This window comes from Erithacus rubecula (assembly GCF_903797595.1).
Source record: "Erithacus rubecula genome assembly, chromosome: 1".
Taxonomy (NCBI): domain Eukaryota; kingdom Metazoa; phylum Chordata; class Aves; order Passeriformes; family Muscicapidae; genus Erithacus; species Erithacus rubecula.
Genome location: NC_136658.1, coordinates 70,711,541 through 70,731,378, shown reverse-complemented (window position 1 = coordinate 70,731,378; position 19,838 = coordinate 70,711,541). Strand labels below are relative to the sequence as shown.

The 19,838-nt window shown below is 42.9% G+C and overlaps 1 protein-coding gene across 2 annotated transcripts; it reads left to right on the top strand.

The window, feature by feature from the left end:
* The first annotated feature begins 7,721 nt into the window (after positions 1-7,721).
* LOC306801258 (fibrinogen-like protein 1) lies at positions 7,722-17,045 on the top strand. 2 transcript variants are annotated; one of them, XM_079304149.1, is made up of 9 exons: positions 7,722-7,967; positions 8,264-8,321; positions 9,533-9,617; positions 10,319-10,529; positions 11,582-11,741; positions 12,920-13,017; positions 13,098-13,186; positions 14,554-14,744; positions 15,691-17,045. In XM_079304149.1, exons 3-9 carry the CDS (start codon positions 9,543-9,545, stop codon positions 15,878-15,880), a joined length of 1,014 nt encoding a protein of 337 aa, XP_079160275.1. In that variant the 5' UTR covers positions 7,722-7,967; positions 8,264-8,321; positions 9,533-9,542; the 3' UTR covers positions 15,881-17,045. The 2 variants fall into 2 exon arrangements, with proteins under 2 accessions (XP_079160275.1, XP_079160276.1); XM_079304150.1 differs by lacking the exon at positions 7,722-7,967 and having other exon boundaries at positions 8,100-8,321.
* The last annotated feature ends 2,793 nt before the right edge of the window (positions 17,046-19,838 follow it).

The window sequence follows — 19,838 nt, the reverse complement described above, 5'->3', positions numbered from 1 at the left end:
GATCGGGCAAGGGCTGCAGGCCAGCCATTCCCCACTGTGAAGGGTTAGCTGCACCACCTAATTAGTGGCTTGTCTTCATTTTCTTCTGCCTTCACTCAGAGTCAGGATTAAAAACCCAAAGGAGACGAATTTCTCGTTTGTATTTGGTTGTTTATTAAATCTTATCTAGAGTACAGAGTTCTGCAACACTTGTAGCTACAAGCTAAAAGCAAGCAAAATGAAGGTGAACCTAGCTGGTTACAATGTCTTTTAAAGCTAAACGGTCCAATAAAGAACTAACACCTATATTATTTCTACTTTTGACCAAACACCTGTGACCTGCACCGTGGCACTATCTGACCAAAAACTACTACCTGAAAGCATGAAGAAGACAGAGACAATGCTCAAGAACCTCCATCTTATTCCATACCTATACTATATTCTAAAAACTCCATAAAAATTCCATATTCCATACTATATTCTAAAAACTCCAAATTCGAAACCTTCACCATGTGAAATGACACACTTCTATTCCAACTACACACCCATGACCCTAACTCCATCACTCACATTTGGAAGCCTTCTAAAAGGCCTCAAGTCAAAAGCAGTGTTCTCCTGAACAGAAAGTGTCAGAAAGCACAGGAAGTTCAAAACTCCCAGGCTTCTGGGTTCCAACATTCCACAGCCTGTGGCAGCTCTTGCCGTCATCTGAGGCAGAGCATTGCAGTGAGCACTTGGATTTTCATACAGCATTGAGCCCTTAGGTTTTTTGCAGAATCAGAGCCTCCAGAATGTGATATATTACCTTGTGCTCTGCAGAGGCTTCACACCTACCTCATTACCAATAACCAAGTGGCAAGCATCCCTCAACACCCGGGGCATCCCGTGGCATCCCTCACAGTGCTGCTGCAGCTGCTGAGGCCAGGGCTGCGCTGGAGAGGCTTTCTGCAGGACGGTGGACACCAGAGGGAGCCCAAAGCGAGCTTTTAGCGGCTGCTCCCGGGGCTTGGCAGGGGGAGATGCGGTGACTGATGGCCAGAGCCTGTCCGGGTGCTCCCTGCCCAAAAGAAATAAAATACTCAAGGTGAATGATGAGAATAGGGAACATTTCTGAGAACTAGATCAAACAAAAAGTTTTCCCTTCAAACATGTGTATGTATAAATTAATAAATACCTAGTACAGACAGTGGTAGCAAGTAACAGAAATATAGAATATCTGGAATCACAGAACCATAGAATATCTGGAGTTAGAAGGATCCACAAGGATTAAAGTCCAACTCCTGTCCTGCTCCTGACACTTCAAGAATCCTGAGAGTGTTTTCCACACATTTCTTGAACTCTGTCAGGCTTGGACCACTTCCCTGGGGAGCCTGTTCCAGTGTTCAACCACCCTCTGGGTGAAGAACCATTTTCCAATATCCAACCTAGACCTTCTCAGACACCTTCAGGTGCTGTCACTGGGCATCACAGAGAAGAGATCAGTGCCAGCCCCTCCCCTTCCCCTCATGAGGAATCTGTAGACAGCATTGTGGTCTCCTCCAGGCTGAACAGACCAAGTGCCCTCAGCCCCTCCTCATGTGGCTTCCCCTCAAGGACTTTCACCATCCTTGTTGCCCTCCTTTGAACACTCTCTAACAGTTTAATGTCTTGTTTCAATTGTGGCACCCAAACTGCCCCAGCACTGGGGGTGAGGCAGCCCCAGCTCAGAGCAGAGCAGGACAATCCCCTCCCTTGCCCAGTTGGTGATGCTGAGCCTGGTGCACCCCAGGACAGGGCTGGCCCTCCTGGCTGCCAGGGCACTGCTGGGTCATGGCCAACTTGCCATCAAGCAGGACCCATCCCCTGTGTAGACTCTGATAACTTGTCTTTGTTAAACTTCATGAAGTGTGTCAGAAGTATGTTTGGTATATTCAGATAATTTTGTATTTAAGAAGCAGCTAAACAAGGATGGAAAGCAAGTTTGATGATGAGAAAAAACATTCAATTAATTTTATTTTAGTTTTAAAAAAACTACATGAGCAGTGATGTGTAGGGAAAGAAAACAAAGGGAACTTGTAATTCAGAGAGCAAAGAGCATTTAGTTAGAAAGAAAAACTATTCAGTCAAGGCAGGATGGATGTAACAAGTTTTAAAAAATATAACAAGTAATAAGTACAGTACAGTAAGCACAGCAGTTTATAGAGAGAACTATTATATAAGTGTCTATCTTTGCGAGAAAAATCTGCTGTTTCTGGGGAACTGATCACTAATATTATTGGTTAGCAAGCTTATTAATAATTATACTATTGGCTGTCCAGGCTCATGCTATTCTAACCTGATGGTGAAAATATTATAAAAGCTTGGTAATGTTTTAATAAACTGGTTATACTACGACTGGGGACTGTGTTTCTTTCATGCACTTGCAGTGCAGGTTACTTGGAACAGGCTTGATCCCGTGGGCTGGGTGGGGATCCTGTGAATTACTCTCAGCAGGGGTTTACACCTGTGGAGCACCTTCGAGGTGAAAATGAGGGGGGGTCCCACATCAGAGAAGAGTGTAGACAGAAGTCCAGTTCCCCCTGTCCTGGGCTTTGGAAGCACCAAGGTGTGATGGCAGTTTAGGTATTTAAGTCGACTTCTCACAGAACAACCTGCAAAAACCAGCCAAAGGAGGGGCTGGATGTGGGAGGCTTCCAGTTTGGCACCCAGGCTGAATTCCAGGACTGCCCACTAAAGGTTACAGATGTACTTTAAAAGCAAGAACAGCTCTTCCCAGTTTTCATCAAATAGATAGATGCTGCATTGCCAGTGATACTGATTGTTGCTGACTGCTGCTTTCAATGTCACTAATCTTACAGGGTTGGTGATGCTGTAGAATCACCAGCTGCTGCCAGCTCATATGTCATCATGAGTTTCCTGGTGGTTGATCTATTTTCTTAAGACCCTAACTTCTGGACTCAGATTACTAAAATAAAAACACCGCCTTTTTACTAATAAAATTAAATTTCTATCTCTCAGCTGGTAGAGAAAATCATAGGAAAAAGATCCAAGTTTGATAAAGTCAAAAGTAAAAATGAAGCATTGAAAGTGTTCTGTTTTTTAAATTCAAGACTTATAAATACTTTTCATTATATTTTGCTGGTTAAGGCATGATACTGATATTTAATAACCCTTGAGAATCCAGTTCTGATCCTGTGACAATATTTCATCAATATAAAATAGCTGAATTGTCAAAAAAATGAAAAAAAAAAAGAGATTTAAATGTTTAGTAAATAATCCAGTTACATACTGGCTAAAGAGCAGGATTAAGCCTGCATTTCTCAGAGTGGTGATGACATACTTTGCATTCCAAAAATAACAGAGGAGGTGGTAAACAGAATCTTTTGACAAATTTTAAAATTTGTAGGTATTGCTCTTCTATATTTGATTCTTTTAAGACAGACAAGAAAAATAATTACATTTTATTAAGCTTTGAGATAACAGAACTATGAAAATAAGTGGGTAAAAAGTGAATTCTCAGCCAATATTAAAACCAGGTAGATCAGATGACCTGATTGTAATAGTTCATCAGCTTGGCTCTGCTCCTTGAGAAATGAGAGCAGATTAGACAGAGGGTTTCAACTAATAAAACATTAAAGAAGCTTAATAGTAGAAGCAATAATAATAATATTAATAATTATTGTAAATCAAGTGATTAGGGAAAATAATTGTGTAAAATATATTTCCAAAGCAAGACTGCAAGTTTTACTGCTAAAATAAAAGTATTTGGTTGCTTATGTAAGCAACTTACTTGCTAGAAAATAACTTTGATTAAAAAGGTTTAATCAATCCATTTCACATTAATGTAAGCACAGCACACTAGTCTTAAAATAACTAAAAGAGAAACCATTCTTAAGCAATCCTTTTCCTGAGAGGTTCTGCAGGGATTGGGTGTTGTCTTGCACTGTTTAATGTTGTGCTGTTTTGTTTTAAACTGTGGCCTGGATAAAATCCTGAGTGATGAAGTTTGCAGCTGACACAGAGGTTGTAACCATGGTCAGATACAGTAAGAACAACTGCCTGGCACTAAGTAAATTGTGACTTACATCCATTGTCAATCTCATAACACAAGACCTCAGGATGATGTTTGGTACCTTGGTACCTGAAGGACCATGAAACATGTTAAAAATATTCTAAGTCTGCTTACATTTCCTCTAAGTCCCAGCAAGGCTCCTGCCACCTGCATGGTCTGTGTGTGCACATATCAAAAAACTGGCAGGCATCTCTGGACTAACTTCTCAGGTGTTGTGAATCTCAGTCATCCTGATTGCACTGGGGAGCACCATGCAGGTCAGACTTGGAGCATCAGTGGCAGGAAGTCAGGTAACACTGTCCTGGAGCAGCAGCAGAGATTAGCCCAGTGACAGATGATTGTGGCATGTAGCTCTGTGACAAAAGGAGTGAGAGCCTTGGAACCATAAACAGGAAGGATTTTGGAAATGCTGCTTGAGCTCTTTATATGGCCCTTAATGTGAGTGGCTTAATCACAGTCAGACAGGGCTGGATCTGGAAAAAGGACAAGGTGCCCCAGAAGGGCACCAGCAACACTTAGGTCTAGGAAGGTATTTGTTCATCGATTGCCTAATGTTTGAGGCAGTTAAATTGATTTGGCACCTCTCTGTTGGGCTGCAGGGATCCCTCCAGAACCTGCAGTTCTGCTCCTATTCTGACAACATATCTCTGCTGCTTGTCCCTGCCTAGGGCAGATCAGGCTCCCAAATCTAGGCAGAGTATTGCAGTTCCTGGAGCCCCCTCAACACCCAGTGAGACCACCTCCACCACACCCTGTCATACACCACCCACAGCCCTTCTCACCTCTGTGTACTTGTTCTACATTAAACTGCCCTGAATGAAATATCTCCAGGAGCAGAACTTGTTCCTGACCTTCCTCTCCATGCCAACCAAGTGCCCTACTCACTATTGTGATGTGCTTGTGCTGTGTTCCTCAGCCCTGCTAGGAAAAGCTCCAAGCAGCCCCTTGCTCCATGACCCTGCTGGGTTTCCTGCACACACACCCACAGCCCAAGCAGATAATGGAGGCTTGGATTCCCAGCCAGAAGCAAGCACACAGTTTCTGTGTTTGGACCCAGGCTGTAGCAGGGAAAAATGCATTTGGCAGCAGAGGGCTCTTCCCCTTCTCAGAGTAAGGCATCATGAAATTAAAAGGCTGCAGGATGAGACTTGGGAGATTCAGATTCAGGGAAAAAAATTAACAATGCAAAAAATTAGCAATTAAAAAGTGGAAGAACGTGCTAGGTTTTGTGGCTGGTTCTTCCGCACTAAATATTTTAAAGCAAAATGTCTTTTTCTCAAAGGGATGTTCCAGTTCAAATGCGAGTGAATTAGGTCAGGGAAGTTCTCTGACCTGAAGTAGGTAGAAGGTTGTGGAATCCACATACTCCCTATGGTCTTCTGATTAATTCTCTTTGGTACAGCTATTCCTGACCTGGGATTGCTGGAACCTGTGCTTGCCCTCAGGAACTTACAATCTAATTACATTTGTTGTGTCAACCCATTAGATACTCATAGACTGCATGCAGACTCATTAGTTAAACTGGATTATGCATTTGCTCTTTGAACGTTATCAAAATATTCAGATCTAGCATGTTTCATGGTCTGCCACCATTGCTGCTTCTTTGTACACAGATTTCTGTGGTTTCTCCTTGCTTACCAACCACAGACTTTTCATGCACAAATGTCGGTTTCGGTTATTCTGTAGGTTGAAACTATGGTGGCTGATGTAATCCTTTTAAATTTATCTTACTTTTGATGAAACCCTTTATTGTTAGATTAAAAAACAATAAATATTTGTTTCAGATCTCATGTATTTGTTTTTAAGAGCCTGGCAGCCCAGATTCCTGCAGAGATGTATACTAGCTCAAACATCAAGCCTGCAGGCCCCTGGCAGGTACCTGCAGTGCCTGCAAAGGAGCCTGGTCTGCAGTCTCTCCCAGTGAGCAGGGCATTCATGGAATTTGGGATGTGGTAGGAAAGCACAGAAATAATGCAAATGCATAGAGCACATGGATTCACTGCGAGTCATCTCTTTGGCTTTGAGCTGGGCCCAGACTACCCTGTATTTTCCTAGAGCACAGGTAGGCAGTCAGACTCTTGCTGTGAAATTCTCAGGTCTCTCTACCTCCTTTGGAGCCTGAAGCAGTCTGCCTCATTTCTTGCCTTTTGCCTTTAAGAATAAACAATCAACAAGAAACTGGTCTTGGAAGAGTTTTGAGATGCCACCATCTTCCAGCTTGGAAGTCCCTTTGGACTCTAAAGGTGTTAATATCCATCAGGTGTCATGCTCCTGTCTTCAACCCAAGCCATTTTTCCCCATAGGAATACCAAGAGCTACTTCAGAGCCATGCTCTTCAGTCACATTTACCCACCAGTTTGCATGTGCTGATTTGTAATGTATGAATGATTATTTTTTGTGACTATTATTCAGCACCTACTTTTGCTGGAAGGAAGGTAGAAGAAAGCAGGGTAGGAAGGCTTTTAGTTAATGAGACTGGTGTTTTTTTGCTGACAAGGTCACTGAGTATCTTAAGAGAATCTGATCTGCTTCCAAGTAACTAAATAGGAATTTGCCTTCCAGAATATTTGAGAAGCATATGTATTCCAGGAAAAAAGCCCAACCCAGCATTTATTGTCACACTGCCTAGGGATTTCAACATCTGTGAGGAAACATTGGTGATCACACAGTGTCCACATTCTTTATGATGAGTTGATTATTTTAGCTCTGAGCCAGTGAGCTGTACCTGAAGACACTCTCCCGTTAGACCCACCTCATGTGAACTCAACCTCACAGCAAGCCTTCTATTGTGTTTCACATATTCCTAAAGCTTTCTCTAGCCTAGGAAAATAAGTTAATCATGAAACAGGCATGCAAGAGCCGTGTTCCAGCCGAGTGGGATTTTCACATGCAGATGTTGCTGTCTAACATTGGTGGAGGCTTAGAAGCAGTGAGAGTACTCCAGATGTCTTGGCTCTGAGAGATATTTTGGCAGCCTCTGAACAAGGGCTGGAGATGGGTCCAGCTGAGAAAGAGTTTCTGCTGGTGGTGAAAGCCCCAGGGGATGGTGTGCAGCCTCCCTGTGCTCCAGTGCATGGCAGCTGAGCACCCTGCTGCCAGCTGCAGTTCCTGGCCAAAGGGGCAGAAAAAAGAGCCAGGAAAAAGGGCAGAAAAAAGATCCACTAGGGAGAAGAGCAAACATTTCACTCACTTACTTTCATAGCTGTCAAAACCAGTCTTAAACTGGGGCTAGAAAACAAGTGAGAAGAAAAGCACTACTTACATAATCCCTTGGCAGTGAAATGTATCTGGCTTCTTGTGGGAGAAGAGGAATGCAGTTTTTAAGGAATAAACAGCATTGCTGTAGTTAGTAGTAGCTGGGTAGTTCTGCTTTCCTGAAGAGTAGGAGAGACATTTACCATAGGTTTATGTGCCTTGTCTTTTGTGCCCATGGTCTCTCCCCTGAACAAAGCTCTACAAAATGGAACATTCCTGCTGTTTTCTTTAAAATAATCTGTAATTCCTGGGCTGTAATGCAAAGGGAGGTGCCCATCTGTTTGGTTTTGTGGTTTTCTTTTTTTTTTTCTTTTCCACAAATATTCTTGTTTGTGTTAACTAGCAAATCTAATCATCCAGCTCACAGGAGAGTTACACAACCCTCCTGAGATTTCAGTCTAACAGCAAATCTTGCTTAATACCCCCTTAATACATTCACTTCTTGCTTCAGATTTGCAGCTTCTTTGGCATTACAGCTGTGCTCTTATAAAACAGATTAAACAGCAAAAGGAATGCTGAATGGAAAAGCTGGGTTATTTGCACCTTGCAGAACTTACTGAAACGATCCTGGCTGTGTTAAAACATGAGCCAAAACTCCCACTAATGCTCCCAGGGAACATTAGTCTGAGTGATTCACATAAACACTCAAAGAAGTCGGTCTTGGTTGAGCTTCCTAGTCAAGGTAGGTAATAGTATACAAGCAGCAGAGCCCCTCTTCCCTCTCCTTTAGAGAGCACTGTTGATAGAAACCTCCTGTTGTTTGTTCTCACTGGGAAGCAGCAAGATGAGTACTGGGTAACAACAGGAAACTTGGGGTTTGGGTAACTTTCACACAAGGAATTGCAAGTACATCTTCTGTGAAACTGCCTAATGCTGTGAAATATTCTTCCTCTGTGCCCTTGATGTGGGTCATCTGGGGAGGAAAATCTCATCAACCTCTTGAAATGCAGCCAGGTTTATGATCACTTTCTTTTGCAGTTGACTTTTAAGGGAGATAATCTTTCCAGAAGGAGGTCTGAAGAAAGGCAGGTTACAGGTAGGTGTATTTCATGTGTCTTGGTAAAGGTGTAGATGGAATTGCTTTCTTTCTCTCTGCTCTGCACTGTCTGGTTTCCAGGAGCTGTCACTCTTCCTGGTAGCTTTTTGCCTTCAACCATGGGCTGACCTCAGTGTGAACAGCACCACTGGTCCTGGCCTCACAGAGTTCCCCTGCTGCAATATTGAACTCTTCTCTCTGTGAGCTGCAAAATTGCCACAGACTGGGGCACCTACCTGCACATCATCTTTTATGGGCAACTTCTGTGGAGATCTTCTTCCCTTGGCTTGCTTTGAGCCCTGCCTGCCCATCTTTGCAGAGGGCTCCTCTGTTGCAGGGCTTTGGTGGTTTGGAAGCAGCTCTAGCATCAGCCGCTGTGGGGATGCTGATAGAGCCATAGCTGGAACAAAGCACATCACTCAGAGCACAGAGCTGGAGAGCCAAGTTTCTGCAGCACTTCCAGATGTGAAGCAGGGAAGTTGTGTTTAGCCTATTATTCATATTTTTTCTTTCTGATTTTGTTGTTTGTTTTTTTTTAAAGCACCATGCAAGCACGCTGCGAACAATTCGTACTGTTCACATTCAGCTGCATGTTCCCAGTGACAGTCACTTAACATATTTTCTAGCTAAGACTCTGCAATCAAAACCACATCTGTATGTTGGGGCAGATTGCCTGTAGACATCTTTTCCCCTGAAATCCAAGGAAAAACTATCTCATGTCCAATCTGTCACATGTGTGACTTGGCCTCCAAGGGAATCCCATCCTCACAGACCATACTGAGGAGGGGCAATGTCCAGAGTCACTTAATCAAGAGGCAAATTCTTCTTAATTCCACTTAGAGAAATTTGAACTGAATAAACCCTGTGGGGCTTTGACAAAAAATCCTCAAGGAGACATGATTCCTGAGCAATTTCCTCTCTGTGTGGATACCTGTGAGGAGATAGAGAGGCTGCTGAAAAGTCACACATTTATTTCTGTGGGAAATCAGGAGCAAACCTAAGCCTTCATCCCTGTCAACATACTGCACTAGTGCTTCAGCTTCTCCTTAATATACATCTTACCCTGATTCTGTCTTGCCTGTAGTTTCAAGCAACCTCCTTAACAAATTCTGCAGCATATCTTGGGGAATTAAACCTAAGTGTGAGGGGAGATTAAGTTGTGAGAAGAACTAAAAAAGCTTCCATTACATCCTGTCAATGCCTCTTTTCAGGTGATAAGAAATGAGTATGATGATGCACTGGTTGCTACTGCTCCTTCTCCTGGTCAGCTTTGGCTCACCTGCACCCAGGTTTTCGGTGTGTATCTTTTAGTTGTGTCTGTACATTCCCAATGGTTTCACCATTCCTAGTCATGCAGAGATGGATACTCCCCCACAAGAGGGATGGAGACCTGCAAGAGCAGAGCAAAAAGGCATCTGCCTGCAGCTAAAAGAATATTGTCCTGATAATACAGGATTTTCATAGCATTAAGGGCTGTGCAGCTGTCTCGGAGACTGAACTGACATTACTAAGAATTCAAAACAACAACGAAAATATCTTTTTAAAAAATGTATTATATAGCCAAAATATGAGTTCTTTTTCAGTTTTACACAAAGAGAATTCTGGAACCTTGCTGGTTTCACCCATCTGCAGTGCAAGAGCCAAGTTTTCCCTCTCTTATCAACCTGAGCACATTCATAGTTTGCAGACTTTGCCCTTGAGCTCATCAAGACAAGGAGGGTCAAGATAAATTATTTTTATCCAAAATAAATTTTTGTGCATCTAATCATATTCTGGCATGCTCTGATCTATGCCAAGGTTGTTGCAGAAACCCCTTTTCCACTGGATTCAATTCAACAGCTCATGCTGTGCAGGATTTGGACATCTTAGGCACCATGAAATCGTGTTGATCCACATAGGCAGTGTGACATTAGGGTAAAGAGGAGAGAGATACTCCTTTCTCTGTCTCTCCTTACCACTAACTGAAATGTGGGGGGTTTGTTTTATTTTCTCCACAGGACAAAGATATCTGCCTCCTGGACAACAATAAATTAAGACAAAGGTTAAAACATCTTCAAGACTTGCTTTACTTATATGACTTGCAGCTGAAGGACATACTGGGGAATACTTACCACAGAACGAAAAGTGAACTGTTCTCAGGCAACAGGAGTGTGCAGCATGAGACACTTTTACCCACAACCAGTGGAAATTTGATAGTGTATGAACAAGGTACAGTTTGCAGTAGTGTGCCACAGTGATTATTTTCCCCTGCAGTGTCCCATGGGTCATATTTTATTTCTGCCAAAATTTTTAATTTTTTAAGTGGATTGTGATATGAAATATAGATACATGGGAAGGAGAAATGCTGACTGGTTGCCCTGAAGAGCTGACTATGAGATATTCCCTGGGGCTAGAGTCACTTACCCCAACTGTAGGCAGCTATTACCCAGGTACAAAATGGACATCTTCAGCTGGGCTTCTTACCTGCAGAGATGAACAGTCACCCCCCATGTTTTCCATCAGATTTACTTTAGGTGTCTGCTTTAGGAAGAGATGGGTCCTGTTCTTGAAGAGCCCATATTCCCTGATTGGCTTAGAGGAGCCCAGAGTGCCTGGCTCAGATGCAGGCACTGAGACCTGTTTGGATGAGCCAAGCCTCCCTGTTCCTCAGCTCCCCCATTACTTCTGGGGGACAGGAACAGGCATGCATACTTTGTTCCTTGGTGTTACTTTGAGAACATGGTCATGAAATACATCATTTCCTGTGGCCAAGGTTTTTGCCTTTGGGCATTACACTGAAATGTGAAGCACCTAGATCCTGAAAGGCTGTCTCTTGATACAGCCCTTGTAGAGCTGGACACAGGAGCTTAGCCTATTATTTTAGGGATATTATTCCCTGATCTTATCAGAAGTACAGCTGAGGTTACCTTACCTTCCACATGGAAATTAGCTTCTCTGCAAATGATCTTGCTGACAGATAGTTTCGATCCCAGGCTTTCATGAAGTACCCCAGGCTAAGCTGCAGCTGTCCTGCATCTCACCAAGGATTTGGGAATTATTGCCTCAGAGCCTTAAAGCTCCTTGTCAGGCTGGCAGTTTGCAAACTGGTGTGGCTACTACATTGCTGCACCATTTCCCTTGACTTTACAGGGCTTGCAGAGCCATACACAGACTGACCAAGTGCCCTTATCCCACAGAGCCTCTCAGTGACATCTCTTGGTGGCACACAGCCCTTGACTTTGCCCCCAGCCCATTTAACAAACCAATACCTTTCTGCCTAGATTGCTCTGCAGTGTATAACAGGAAGAGCACCACAAGTGGCTACTACCGGATCAGGCCCCGAGCAGACCGAGAGCCTTTCCTGGTGTTCTGTGACATGTCTGGTGGCGGGGGCTGGACTGTCATTCAGCGGCGGAGCCACGGCAAAGAGAATTTTGACAGGTGGGTGCCTTGTTCTTGCACCAACAGGGCTTGCAGTCAGGCCACCAGCTCCTACCCCTGTCCTGCTGCCAGGCAAAACCCAACCCTTGAAAAGCAGCATATGCAAGACTATGTATTAGTGATGATGATTTAGGATTAGGACAATCTGGTGGTACCTATTGGCAGCAGGGGACCATTTTCAAAATGGATCCATAACTTCTTTTCCATGGATTCTCTGCATTTGAATGTATATTTTATCATTATTGAAAACTGCCAAAGGCTCCAAATTGGTGGGTATCTGCTACCAGTGCACAAATTGAGACCTGTTGAACAGATTGGTTCTCATATCAGGAATTATGTTCAGCATGTTGTAACATTTTTATCATATTCATTTATTATTGTATATCATTCTAAAAGATGCCAAACCAGATAGTCCTTTTCCTATGCAAAACCCCAGAGAGGTGACTCTCATACTAAAATTTACAGGAGGAGAGATGCTCTGGTAGCACAGTTAAGAATAAATGTCCCCATGAAGGTTAATTCACTATCACAGCACACACAATTTCAGGGCATATTTAATGCCTCCTAAAGTCTATGCAGTGCATTGCAAAGCTGCCTCAACTGACTCTAAGCCAGCTTGTCCAGAGAGTGGCAGCTATCTAGCCATGGTAGTTCAGGTGAAATAAAAACATCCTGAAGAGGAGCATTGACCAGTATGTAGGTCAAGCAGAATGAATATCCATAATAACAACATGAGAGAGGGAATAAACATGGCGTTATTAAAACTGGAAATGATGACACACAAGGAACTATATGAGAATATCAAAGGTCATAAATCATATGAATTGTGACTTGATGAAGAACAATATCAGATGTTTTGCTGAAGACCAACGTCACAGCTGCTGCTTTCCCTTTCCATTTAACTGGAAATGTCAGTCTATGAGCACTGCATCTGGCAGTTGGAAGGTTTGATCCCCATATAGGTGTGTGCATGGGTTTAGCGGTGGGAAAAGTAACCTGTGAGTTGTATTTACTTCTAAGATAGAGTGATAAGTCTCAGCTCAGTATGTGATGAGTTGGATACTTTTAGAAAATAGTATCTAGAGATACATGTGGAGTTTTACTTGTTACCATACTCAAGTGTCACAAACTGTCTAATCCCTTCTCATGATGAAATTGATATTTATATCTCTCTGCAGAAAATGGGATGATTACAAACTGGGATTTGGGAAATTCCAGGGCAAGAATGATGAATACTGGCTGGGCAACGATCACATCCATGACCTGCTTGCTAGAGGTCCAAGTATTTCTTCTCCATAGATTTCTTTCTAATTTGCATGAGGTCATTCATCTAACATGATGCAACTTTATGTTTAGGAGAGAACTCATTAAAGATTGACCTGATGGACTGGCATGGGGAAAGACGTTATGCAATCTATGAAAATTTCCAGCTTGCAAATGAGCAGGTAAGAAATGGGGAGAGCAGTGATTTCCTTGCTTTGGTCTGTGAGGGTGGGGCAGCTGCATCAGACTGGTATCAGAGCTGTATCTACAGCTCTGCAAAATGTAGCTGCTCTGGTTTCCTGGGCTTTGTAGTTTGTCTGACTGACAAACAGCCCTGGGATCAGGGACATAAATCTGGGACTTTTTCCTTGCAACTGAGTGCCCAGATCAGTGGGTGACAGGATCATGTGTTTGTGCCCACTTGCTAACTCTGCTGCTGAAGACGGGTTTTGGGGTTCCCTCATTTATTTGCCTCTGGCCTCATGATTAAGATTCTTCTGTGAGTGAGAAGACCCTTAGGGTTTGAATCTCTGCAACTATATGGAACTCTGTTCTGCTTCCTAGGAGAGTGTTTCTGACTATCACGAAGAAGGCAAGTGCCAGAGCAAATCCTTTCCACTTTGTTTTAAAATAAAACAGGGAATTCTAATCAAAGCTTTGAAAGAACAGTTGCAAGTTCCTATCTTGAAGAGAGATACCTGTAGCACTACACCTACTGCTACAGACACAGAAAGCCCAGAGACAGACACATCCTTTAGTTTCAGGTTGTGTTTTCTAGCTGTAGTCAGTGTCAAGCTTCATATAGGTGCTGTTCTTTGCAGACTTGCCTTCCTGAGCACCACATGTAAGTAGCCAAGGATACTGCATGGACCAGTTCTAGTTCCAACTCCATCACTGCTCCAGAAATGTTCACATTATGCTCAGTTTGCAATTAGAGGTTTCTTATGAAATGTTTGAACAGCTTCATTTTAATACCTTACTGCCGTTTTTCATAAAGAAATGAAGACATTGATGACAAGAGAAAGCCCACAACACAAAAGTGATCATCCACTTAATATCAAATATCTCTTAGACCTATTAGCTGTGTATAATGAAACTATTATTCTAAGTATTCCTACCAGGACCAGACCATAGAAATCAGATATCTTCTAGTCCTTGGAAGGGGAAAATGCCTAAGCATTTATTCTAGCTGAAGAATTAAACTGCTTATGAAGGCAATTACTTGACACTTGGCAGTTTTCTGCTAAGTTGTTCTTGATCAGCTAGAAAGCACTTTCCATCTTGCTGTAAAGTGTATTGAATGGTTGTTGAATTACAATAAACCTGGAGCCCTTTGTAGCAGCAGCAGTAATTACCACTCCCTCCTGGAAGTTTAAATCCTGCATTGACCTACACTAGGATCATTAAAGCATGGAAATAAAAGTCACCCTTGACATGAACAGTCATGCCTTTGACAGTGGATGAAATGTCCAGAGCTAACTTGACCTCAAAAATGGGAGGAAAGGCAGAAAGAATGGATATAAAATAGATCTTTCATATATTCTTGCAGGACAATTACAGGTTATGGTTTGGCACCTATTCTGGTAATGCTGGCGACGCTCTGTCTGGTGGGAGCAATTTTGAAGATCAGTGGTCAGCCTCTCACAGAGGGATGCAGTTCACCACATCTGATAAAGATCACGATCGATTCCTGGCAGGCAACTGTGCATCAGAGAACAAGGGTGGCTGGTGGTTTAACAGGTATGGAAAACAGCTGATTCCTCCTGGATGTGAAGGGTGTGGGTGGCTGTACAGCTGAGAGGACTTGCCTGCCTTACAGCAGCTGGAGGTTGCTGTGTCCACTTACCACCCCACACAGCCAAACCTAAGATGTTCACACCTTCAGATCCTCAAAGGAAAACAATTTACTTCTTTCATTATAGCACAGCAGGTAAGTTGAATTCACTTTAAGAAAATGGGTCCGAACAAATGCACAGGGGACAATGACCTGGAAGGAAAAGACCCTAGTTAAAATTTATGAAAGTGCTTTGTATATACTCCAGCAAAGAAAACAATTGTAGCCATTGTAAGGTGAAGTGTGGACAAAGGACATTTCCCTAGAGTGGAGTATGTCTAAGGGCAGAGCTAGCCCTTAACAGTTCTGATGGTATATTTGCTGTTTGGGCATATGCCACACATCCATGGATAGGGACTCATGTTTAACAGCCCTGGAAACAGGGATATAACACTCTGAGATATTCTCTGCTTTAGTGCAGGATGAGCCTCTTAGACCAGATTCTCATCAGATGCCAACTGAATTTGGTGAAACTACAGAAATCTACGTCCATAGTAGGATTTAGCTCAATAAAAAGACATCTGAATTTTTAGGTGTCAATATGGAGCTGCCAACACTTGAGTTAGAGTGTATAAAATGGCACTACACCCCTTTGTTCAGGCCATGTTGTTCTAATGTTCATAATTAATACACATGAAGGAGTCAACAGGCTGAATTATCCAACCAGTGTAGGTGTCTGCTTTAGGATGACCCACATATTCATCTGTGTTTCACTACCTGCATTAACCATTTAGTCCATCCTGCCCTGGTATATCTAAATATGTTGTGTGAGAACAGTACTTCACTGCAATGATGCAGGACCTTCTCATGCTAAACATAATTCCCTTTTTGTCTTTTCTGTATTGTTTCAAGGTGCCATGCTGTCAACCTCAATGGGCAATACTACAAAGGAGGGAAGTACAGTGGACCCCATGATGATGGCTTGGTTTGGTCTACATGGCACGGGATGTGGTACTCACTGAAATTCTCAGCCATGAAAATCAGGGCTCCATTCTTTATTGACCGCGAGAGTGGAGATGGTGAGAACAGTCAGAGCAGCTGAAACCTGCTGCCTTAGAAAAAGAATGGTGTAAGTTGATAGCCAGGGCTCTGCTGCTGCCTGTTGCCAAACCTGTACTTGATAGCTGGAGTTGCACCTGCTTCTGCTACCTGAAGACAACAGAACAAGTTGTTTGAGCACAGCTAGACAACAATTTAATAAAACACGTATGGATCTCAGTCACAGCATAACCAGAGATTTCTTTTTCATCAGTTTTCAAGACTTTGTTGGAGAATGTTTATTGGAAGTTCTCTGGACTTGGAACTTCTCACGCTTTGAAGGATCAAGCATGTCCTTTAATCACTCTATACTTTTCAAAATCGAAACCTTTTTCATCTTTATTTTAACCATCAGTGTTTCAGTTATGAGCACATCAGAAAAGGAAGAACAAGGGGATGGGGAACTGGACTTCATCTGTTGTGCCTTGGTTAGTGCTTTGTTCTGCATAAGGAGAATGTTTTAAAGCAACTTTCCCTACAGTTCTAATAGCTACACTTCAGTTCCAGAGTGCTCCTGGAGTGTGTGAAACCAAATCTGTGGATGGACATGCTCCAACTGCTAATGTGCATCCAGACTATATTCAAAAGTTATTCAAAATAAACACCCCCAATGGACAGAGTGGGTTCCATTCCAACAGCTTCCCACTGCTAGAGTATACCACAAAACATTAAAGCAAAGACAATCCTGCCAACCAGATTTAAGCCCCAGATTAAAATTAGGCACACTTTACTAAAATTAAGGTGAGCACAGATATTCCTAGGAGTTCCTAAAATACTGTCAAGATTCATTTGTTCATTCTCCTGTAATTTACCAGATGATTTTGCATTAGTGATGGGGAATCAGGAAGTGGTTGAACTACAAGACACACTGCTTTCATTTTCTTACTGGGATGAAATGAAAGAGCAACACAAATGACAGAAGAATGGAATATTGAAAATTTATTTTCTACAGCTGTTAACAACAACAGTTAAAAATGAAGAACAGTATCAGCTTGATGCAAATCATTTAACTACCATGAGGTAGAATAAGCCTGTTTCCTTCTTTTTCTGATTTATAATAATTTTAAACTGGTATTTCTTTTCCATTTACTTGCTTTTATATCCATACATACTGTAATTCATATGCATATCAATAAAGAGTGAAATAAAACCATCTGAGTGGGACTTAATACTTTTTCTCCGGTTTTCAACAATAGGAATGTGAACAGAAATCTGGATCAAAATCTTGGAAATAATAATATGAGAAAGGTATTCTTTCAGTGTTGGCTCTGGTGCTTTTTCACCTGTTGTCCTGGGTGGTTGAAAGGGTCTGCAAGGTAAGTTTAATTTTCATGACTCAAGCTTTCCTGGAGACAATGCAGAGGCATGAGGTGAAGATTCAGTTTAAAACTTGACAGCAAACACGAACATCCCAGTGTAATGGGCAGCACTCCAGGAGCTGTGCTCCTAAAGCCTGTGCCCTTGGCCAGACTGCCCCCCTGCCCTCTTCTCAAGCATGCTCATGTGGAATGAAATTTGCACCTACATGTCTAAAATGAGATTGCCCTTGTGAAGAAAAGGCTGCAAAAAGGCAACACTTACTCTTTCCCTTCTGATCACTGCTTCTGTATTTTGATATGGTAAAATCTTAGTACAAGGTTGTAGCTGCATGTTGGGACATAAGGAATGACTTTGCACATGTTATGACTGTTTGGCCACTGATGCAGTGCTGAAGGCAGAAAGGACAATTTTTGTCTATATGGAAGACACAGAGAAATGTAAGTGAAATAAGTTCATGCCTTCTGGCAGTTGATGCTCAATCCTATTCTTCAGTAGAGAGTTAAGGAAGTAGGGTAAAGACCATGGAAACTACAGCACTTAGGGGACAGCATTTGTGGTCTGGCAGTTCATTAAGCAGCTGGCAATCCACCTGATAAGGGAGTATGAATCTGGAGATGAAGTCAGCAGGGCTTAATCAGACAACCAGCATCCAGTGCAGTTCCCCAGTGAGAGAACAATGAGCAATGTAAAGTCCAGACTATGGAGCCTGTGTCCCTGTGTGTCAGTATGGAGGGGCAGGCATTACAGCTGGGCTGCCTTCAGCCAGCATCAATGTTACACTGCTTTTTCTTGTGAGAGAGAAAGGGGAGAGCAAAGTATGGGAAGGAAAAGGTCTGCCCTGCTGTATTTGATGTAAAGTGTACCTAAGAACAACTAATGCATAAGACAGCCCAACACTGGGACAACTGCAGAAAGCAGCATCTGATTTAGAGCAATGTTTCCCCTTCTCTGCCCTCCTGTGGCAAAGGAAACCCCCTCTGAGATGCAAAGGTCACAGGGCTTTTTGCAGGAGCCTGCAAATCCCTCAGCAAACCCCAGGAAGCATTTCAGAACCTTTAATCTTAATAAACAGGATAGCATGCCACTAGCTGAGTACTTACTGGATCTGAGAGCTACCGCCGAGCTCAAATCACTCCTGCTGAAGGTTAGGGGAATGCTTGCTGAATGTTGCTGCTCTGCACATTCGATCTCCCAGGGTCTCTCTGCCATGCTGAGAAGTCCAACAAAGCTCAAACAGATACTGTTGCCTTGCAAAGATGATGGATCACTACTTTTGGGCGAAGGTACTTCACACACAGACCTTACCTTAGTCCAGGCAGGGTGAGTAACCTGAGCAGCAATTGTTTCAGAGGTCTGGTTTCCAGCTCATTTAAGTCAATTTAAAGACTCATTACATTTGATTGCCTTTGGATAACTCTTCAAGCGTCAACATGTCCAGAAACGCTTTGAACAGCTTTTCAAGCTGACAGTTTATGGGAACGCATGGCTGGTACCAACACCACGCTGGGCCAAGGGCTGAACATCAGCATCTTGGCACGGCTCCCAGGAAGGAGGGAGCTCACATCACCCTGTGAGCCAGATCCCTCACTCCAGCAGCAGCTGCAAAACCTTACCCATCCAAAAGGCCATTTAAACAGCTGGATTTGGCTCTGGTGGCCAGATGCTGAGGCTTGCTCCCCCTGTCAAGCCACCTGTGCCAGCTTTGGACACTGCCATCGGAAACTGGCAGCTAACATAGAGATGCTGCTCTTCCTTTAAAATTGATGTTGGCTTGTGGAGGGGCAGGGAGGAGGAAGTGTGGGATTGGGAAATCTCTATCTTCAGAAAGGCAGTTTTGAGAAAGATAGCAGCCTAATTCCTGAGAATGGAGCACATGCTAATTTTGCCTTCATACCCATGAGGCAGGTTAAAGGGCATGTAGGGTTGGGATCCTTAGGGAAGAATTTATTTAAGACTGTTAGTCCACTGCCTAACCTTTTTGCTTTTACACCAACCTCCATGGGCAGCATCTCCTTTTTTTTATTTGTTTTTGCCCACTAGCATTCTCCTGATCTTTGCAAAGTCCCCAGAGAGATGGTTATCCTAACAACTGGCAAGAAAAGTCTTAGTCATTCACAAAGGCCTGAGCTCTGCTTCTGTTGTTAATTGGGGTTCCAACCCAACTCTGAACACTTACAGCAGAATCTAATGGCAAATTTGTCATGTCCACTTTTAAAACACAACAAAAAAGCCCACCATGGCTTTTGTAGTTCACTGTTACAGCTCTCTACAATTCCCTGAAAGGAGGTTGTAGCAAGGTGGGTGTTGGTTGGCCCCTTCTCCCAGGTACCAAGTGAACAGGACCAGAGGAAATGGCCTCAAGTTGTGCCAGGGGAGATTTAGATTTGATATGAGGGAAAATTTCTTCATTGAAAAAGTGGTCAGGAATTGGAACAGGCATCCCAGGGAAGCAGTGGAATCACTGTCCTTGGAAGTGTTCTAAAGGTGTGTGGACGTGGCAATTAAGGGATATGGTTTAGTGGTGAACACAGTGGTGTTACATTAATGGTTGGACTTAATGATTTTAGAGGTCTTTTCCAATGTCAATTATTCTATAAGATTCTCTCTGAATCACCAGATATTGTCAAGTCATCTTATTGTTC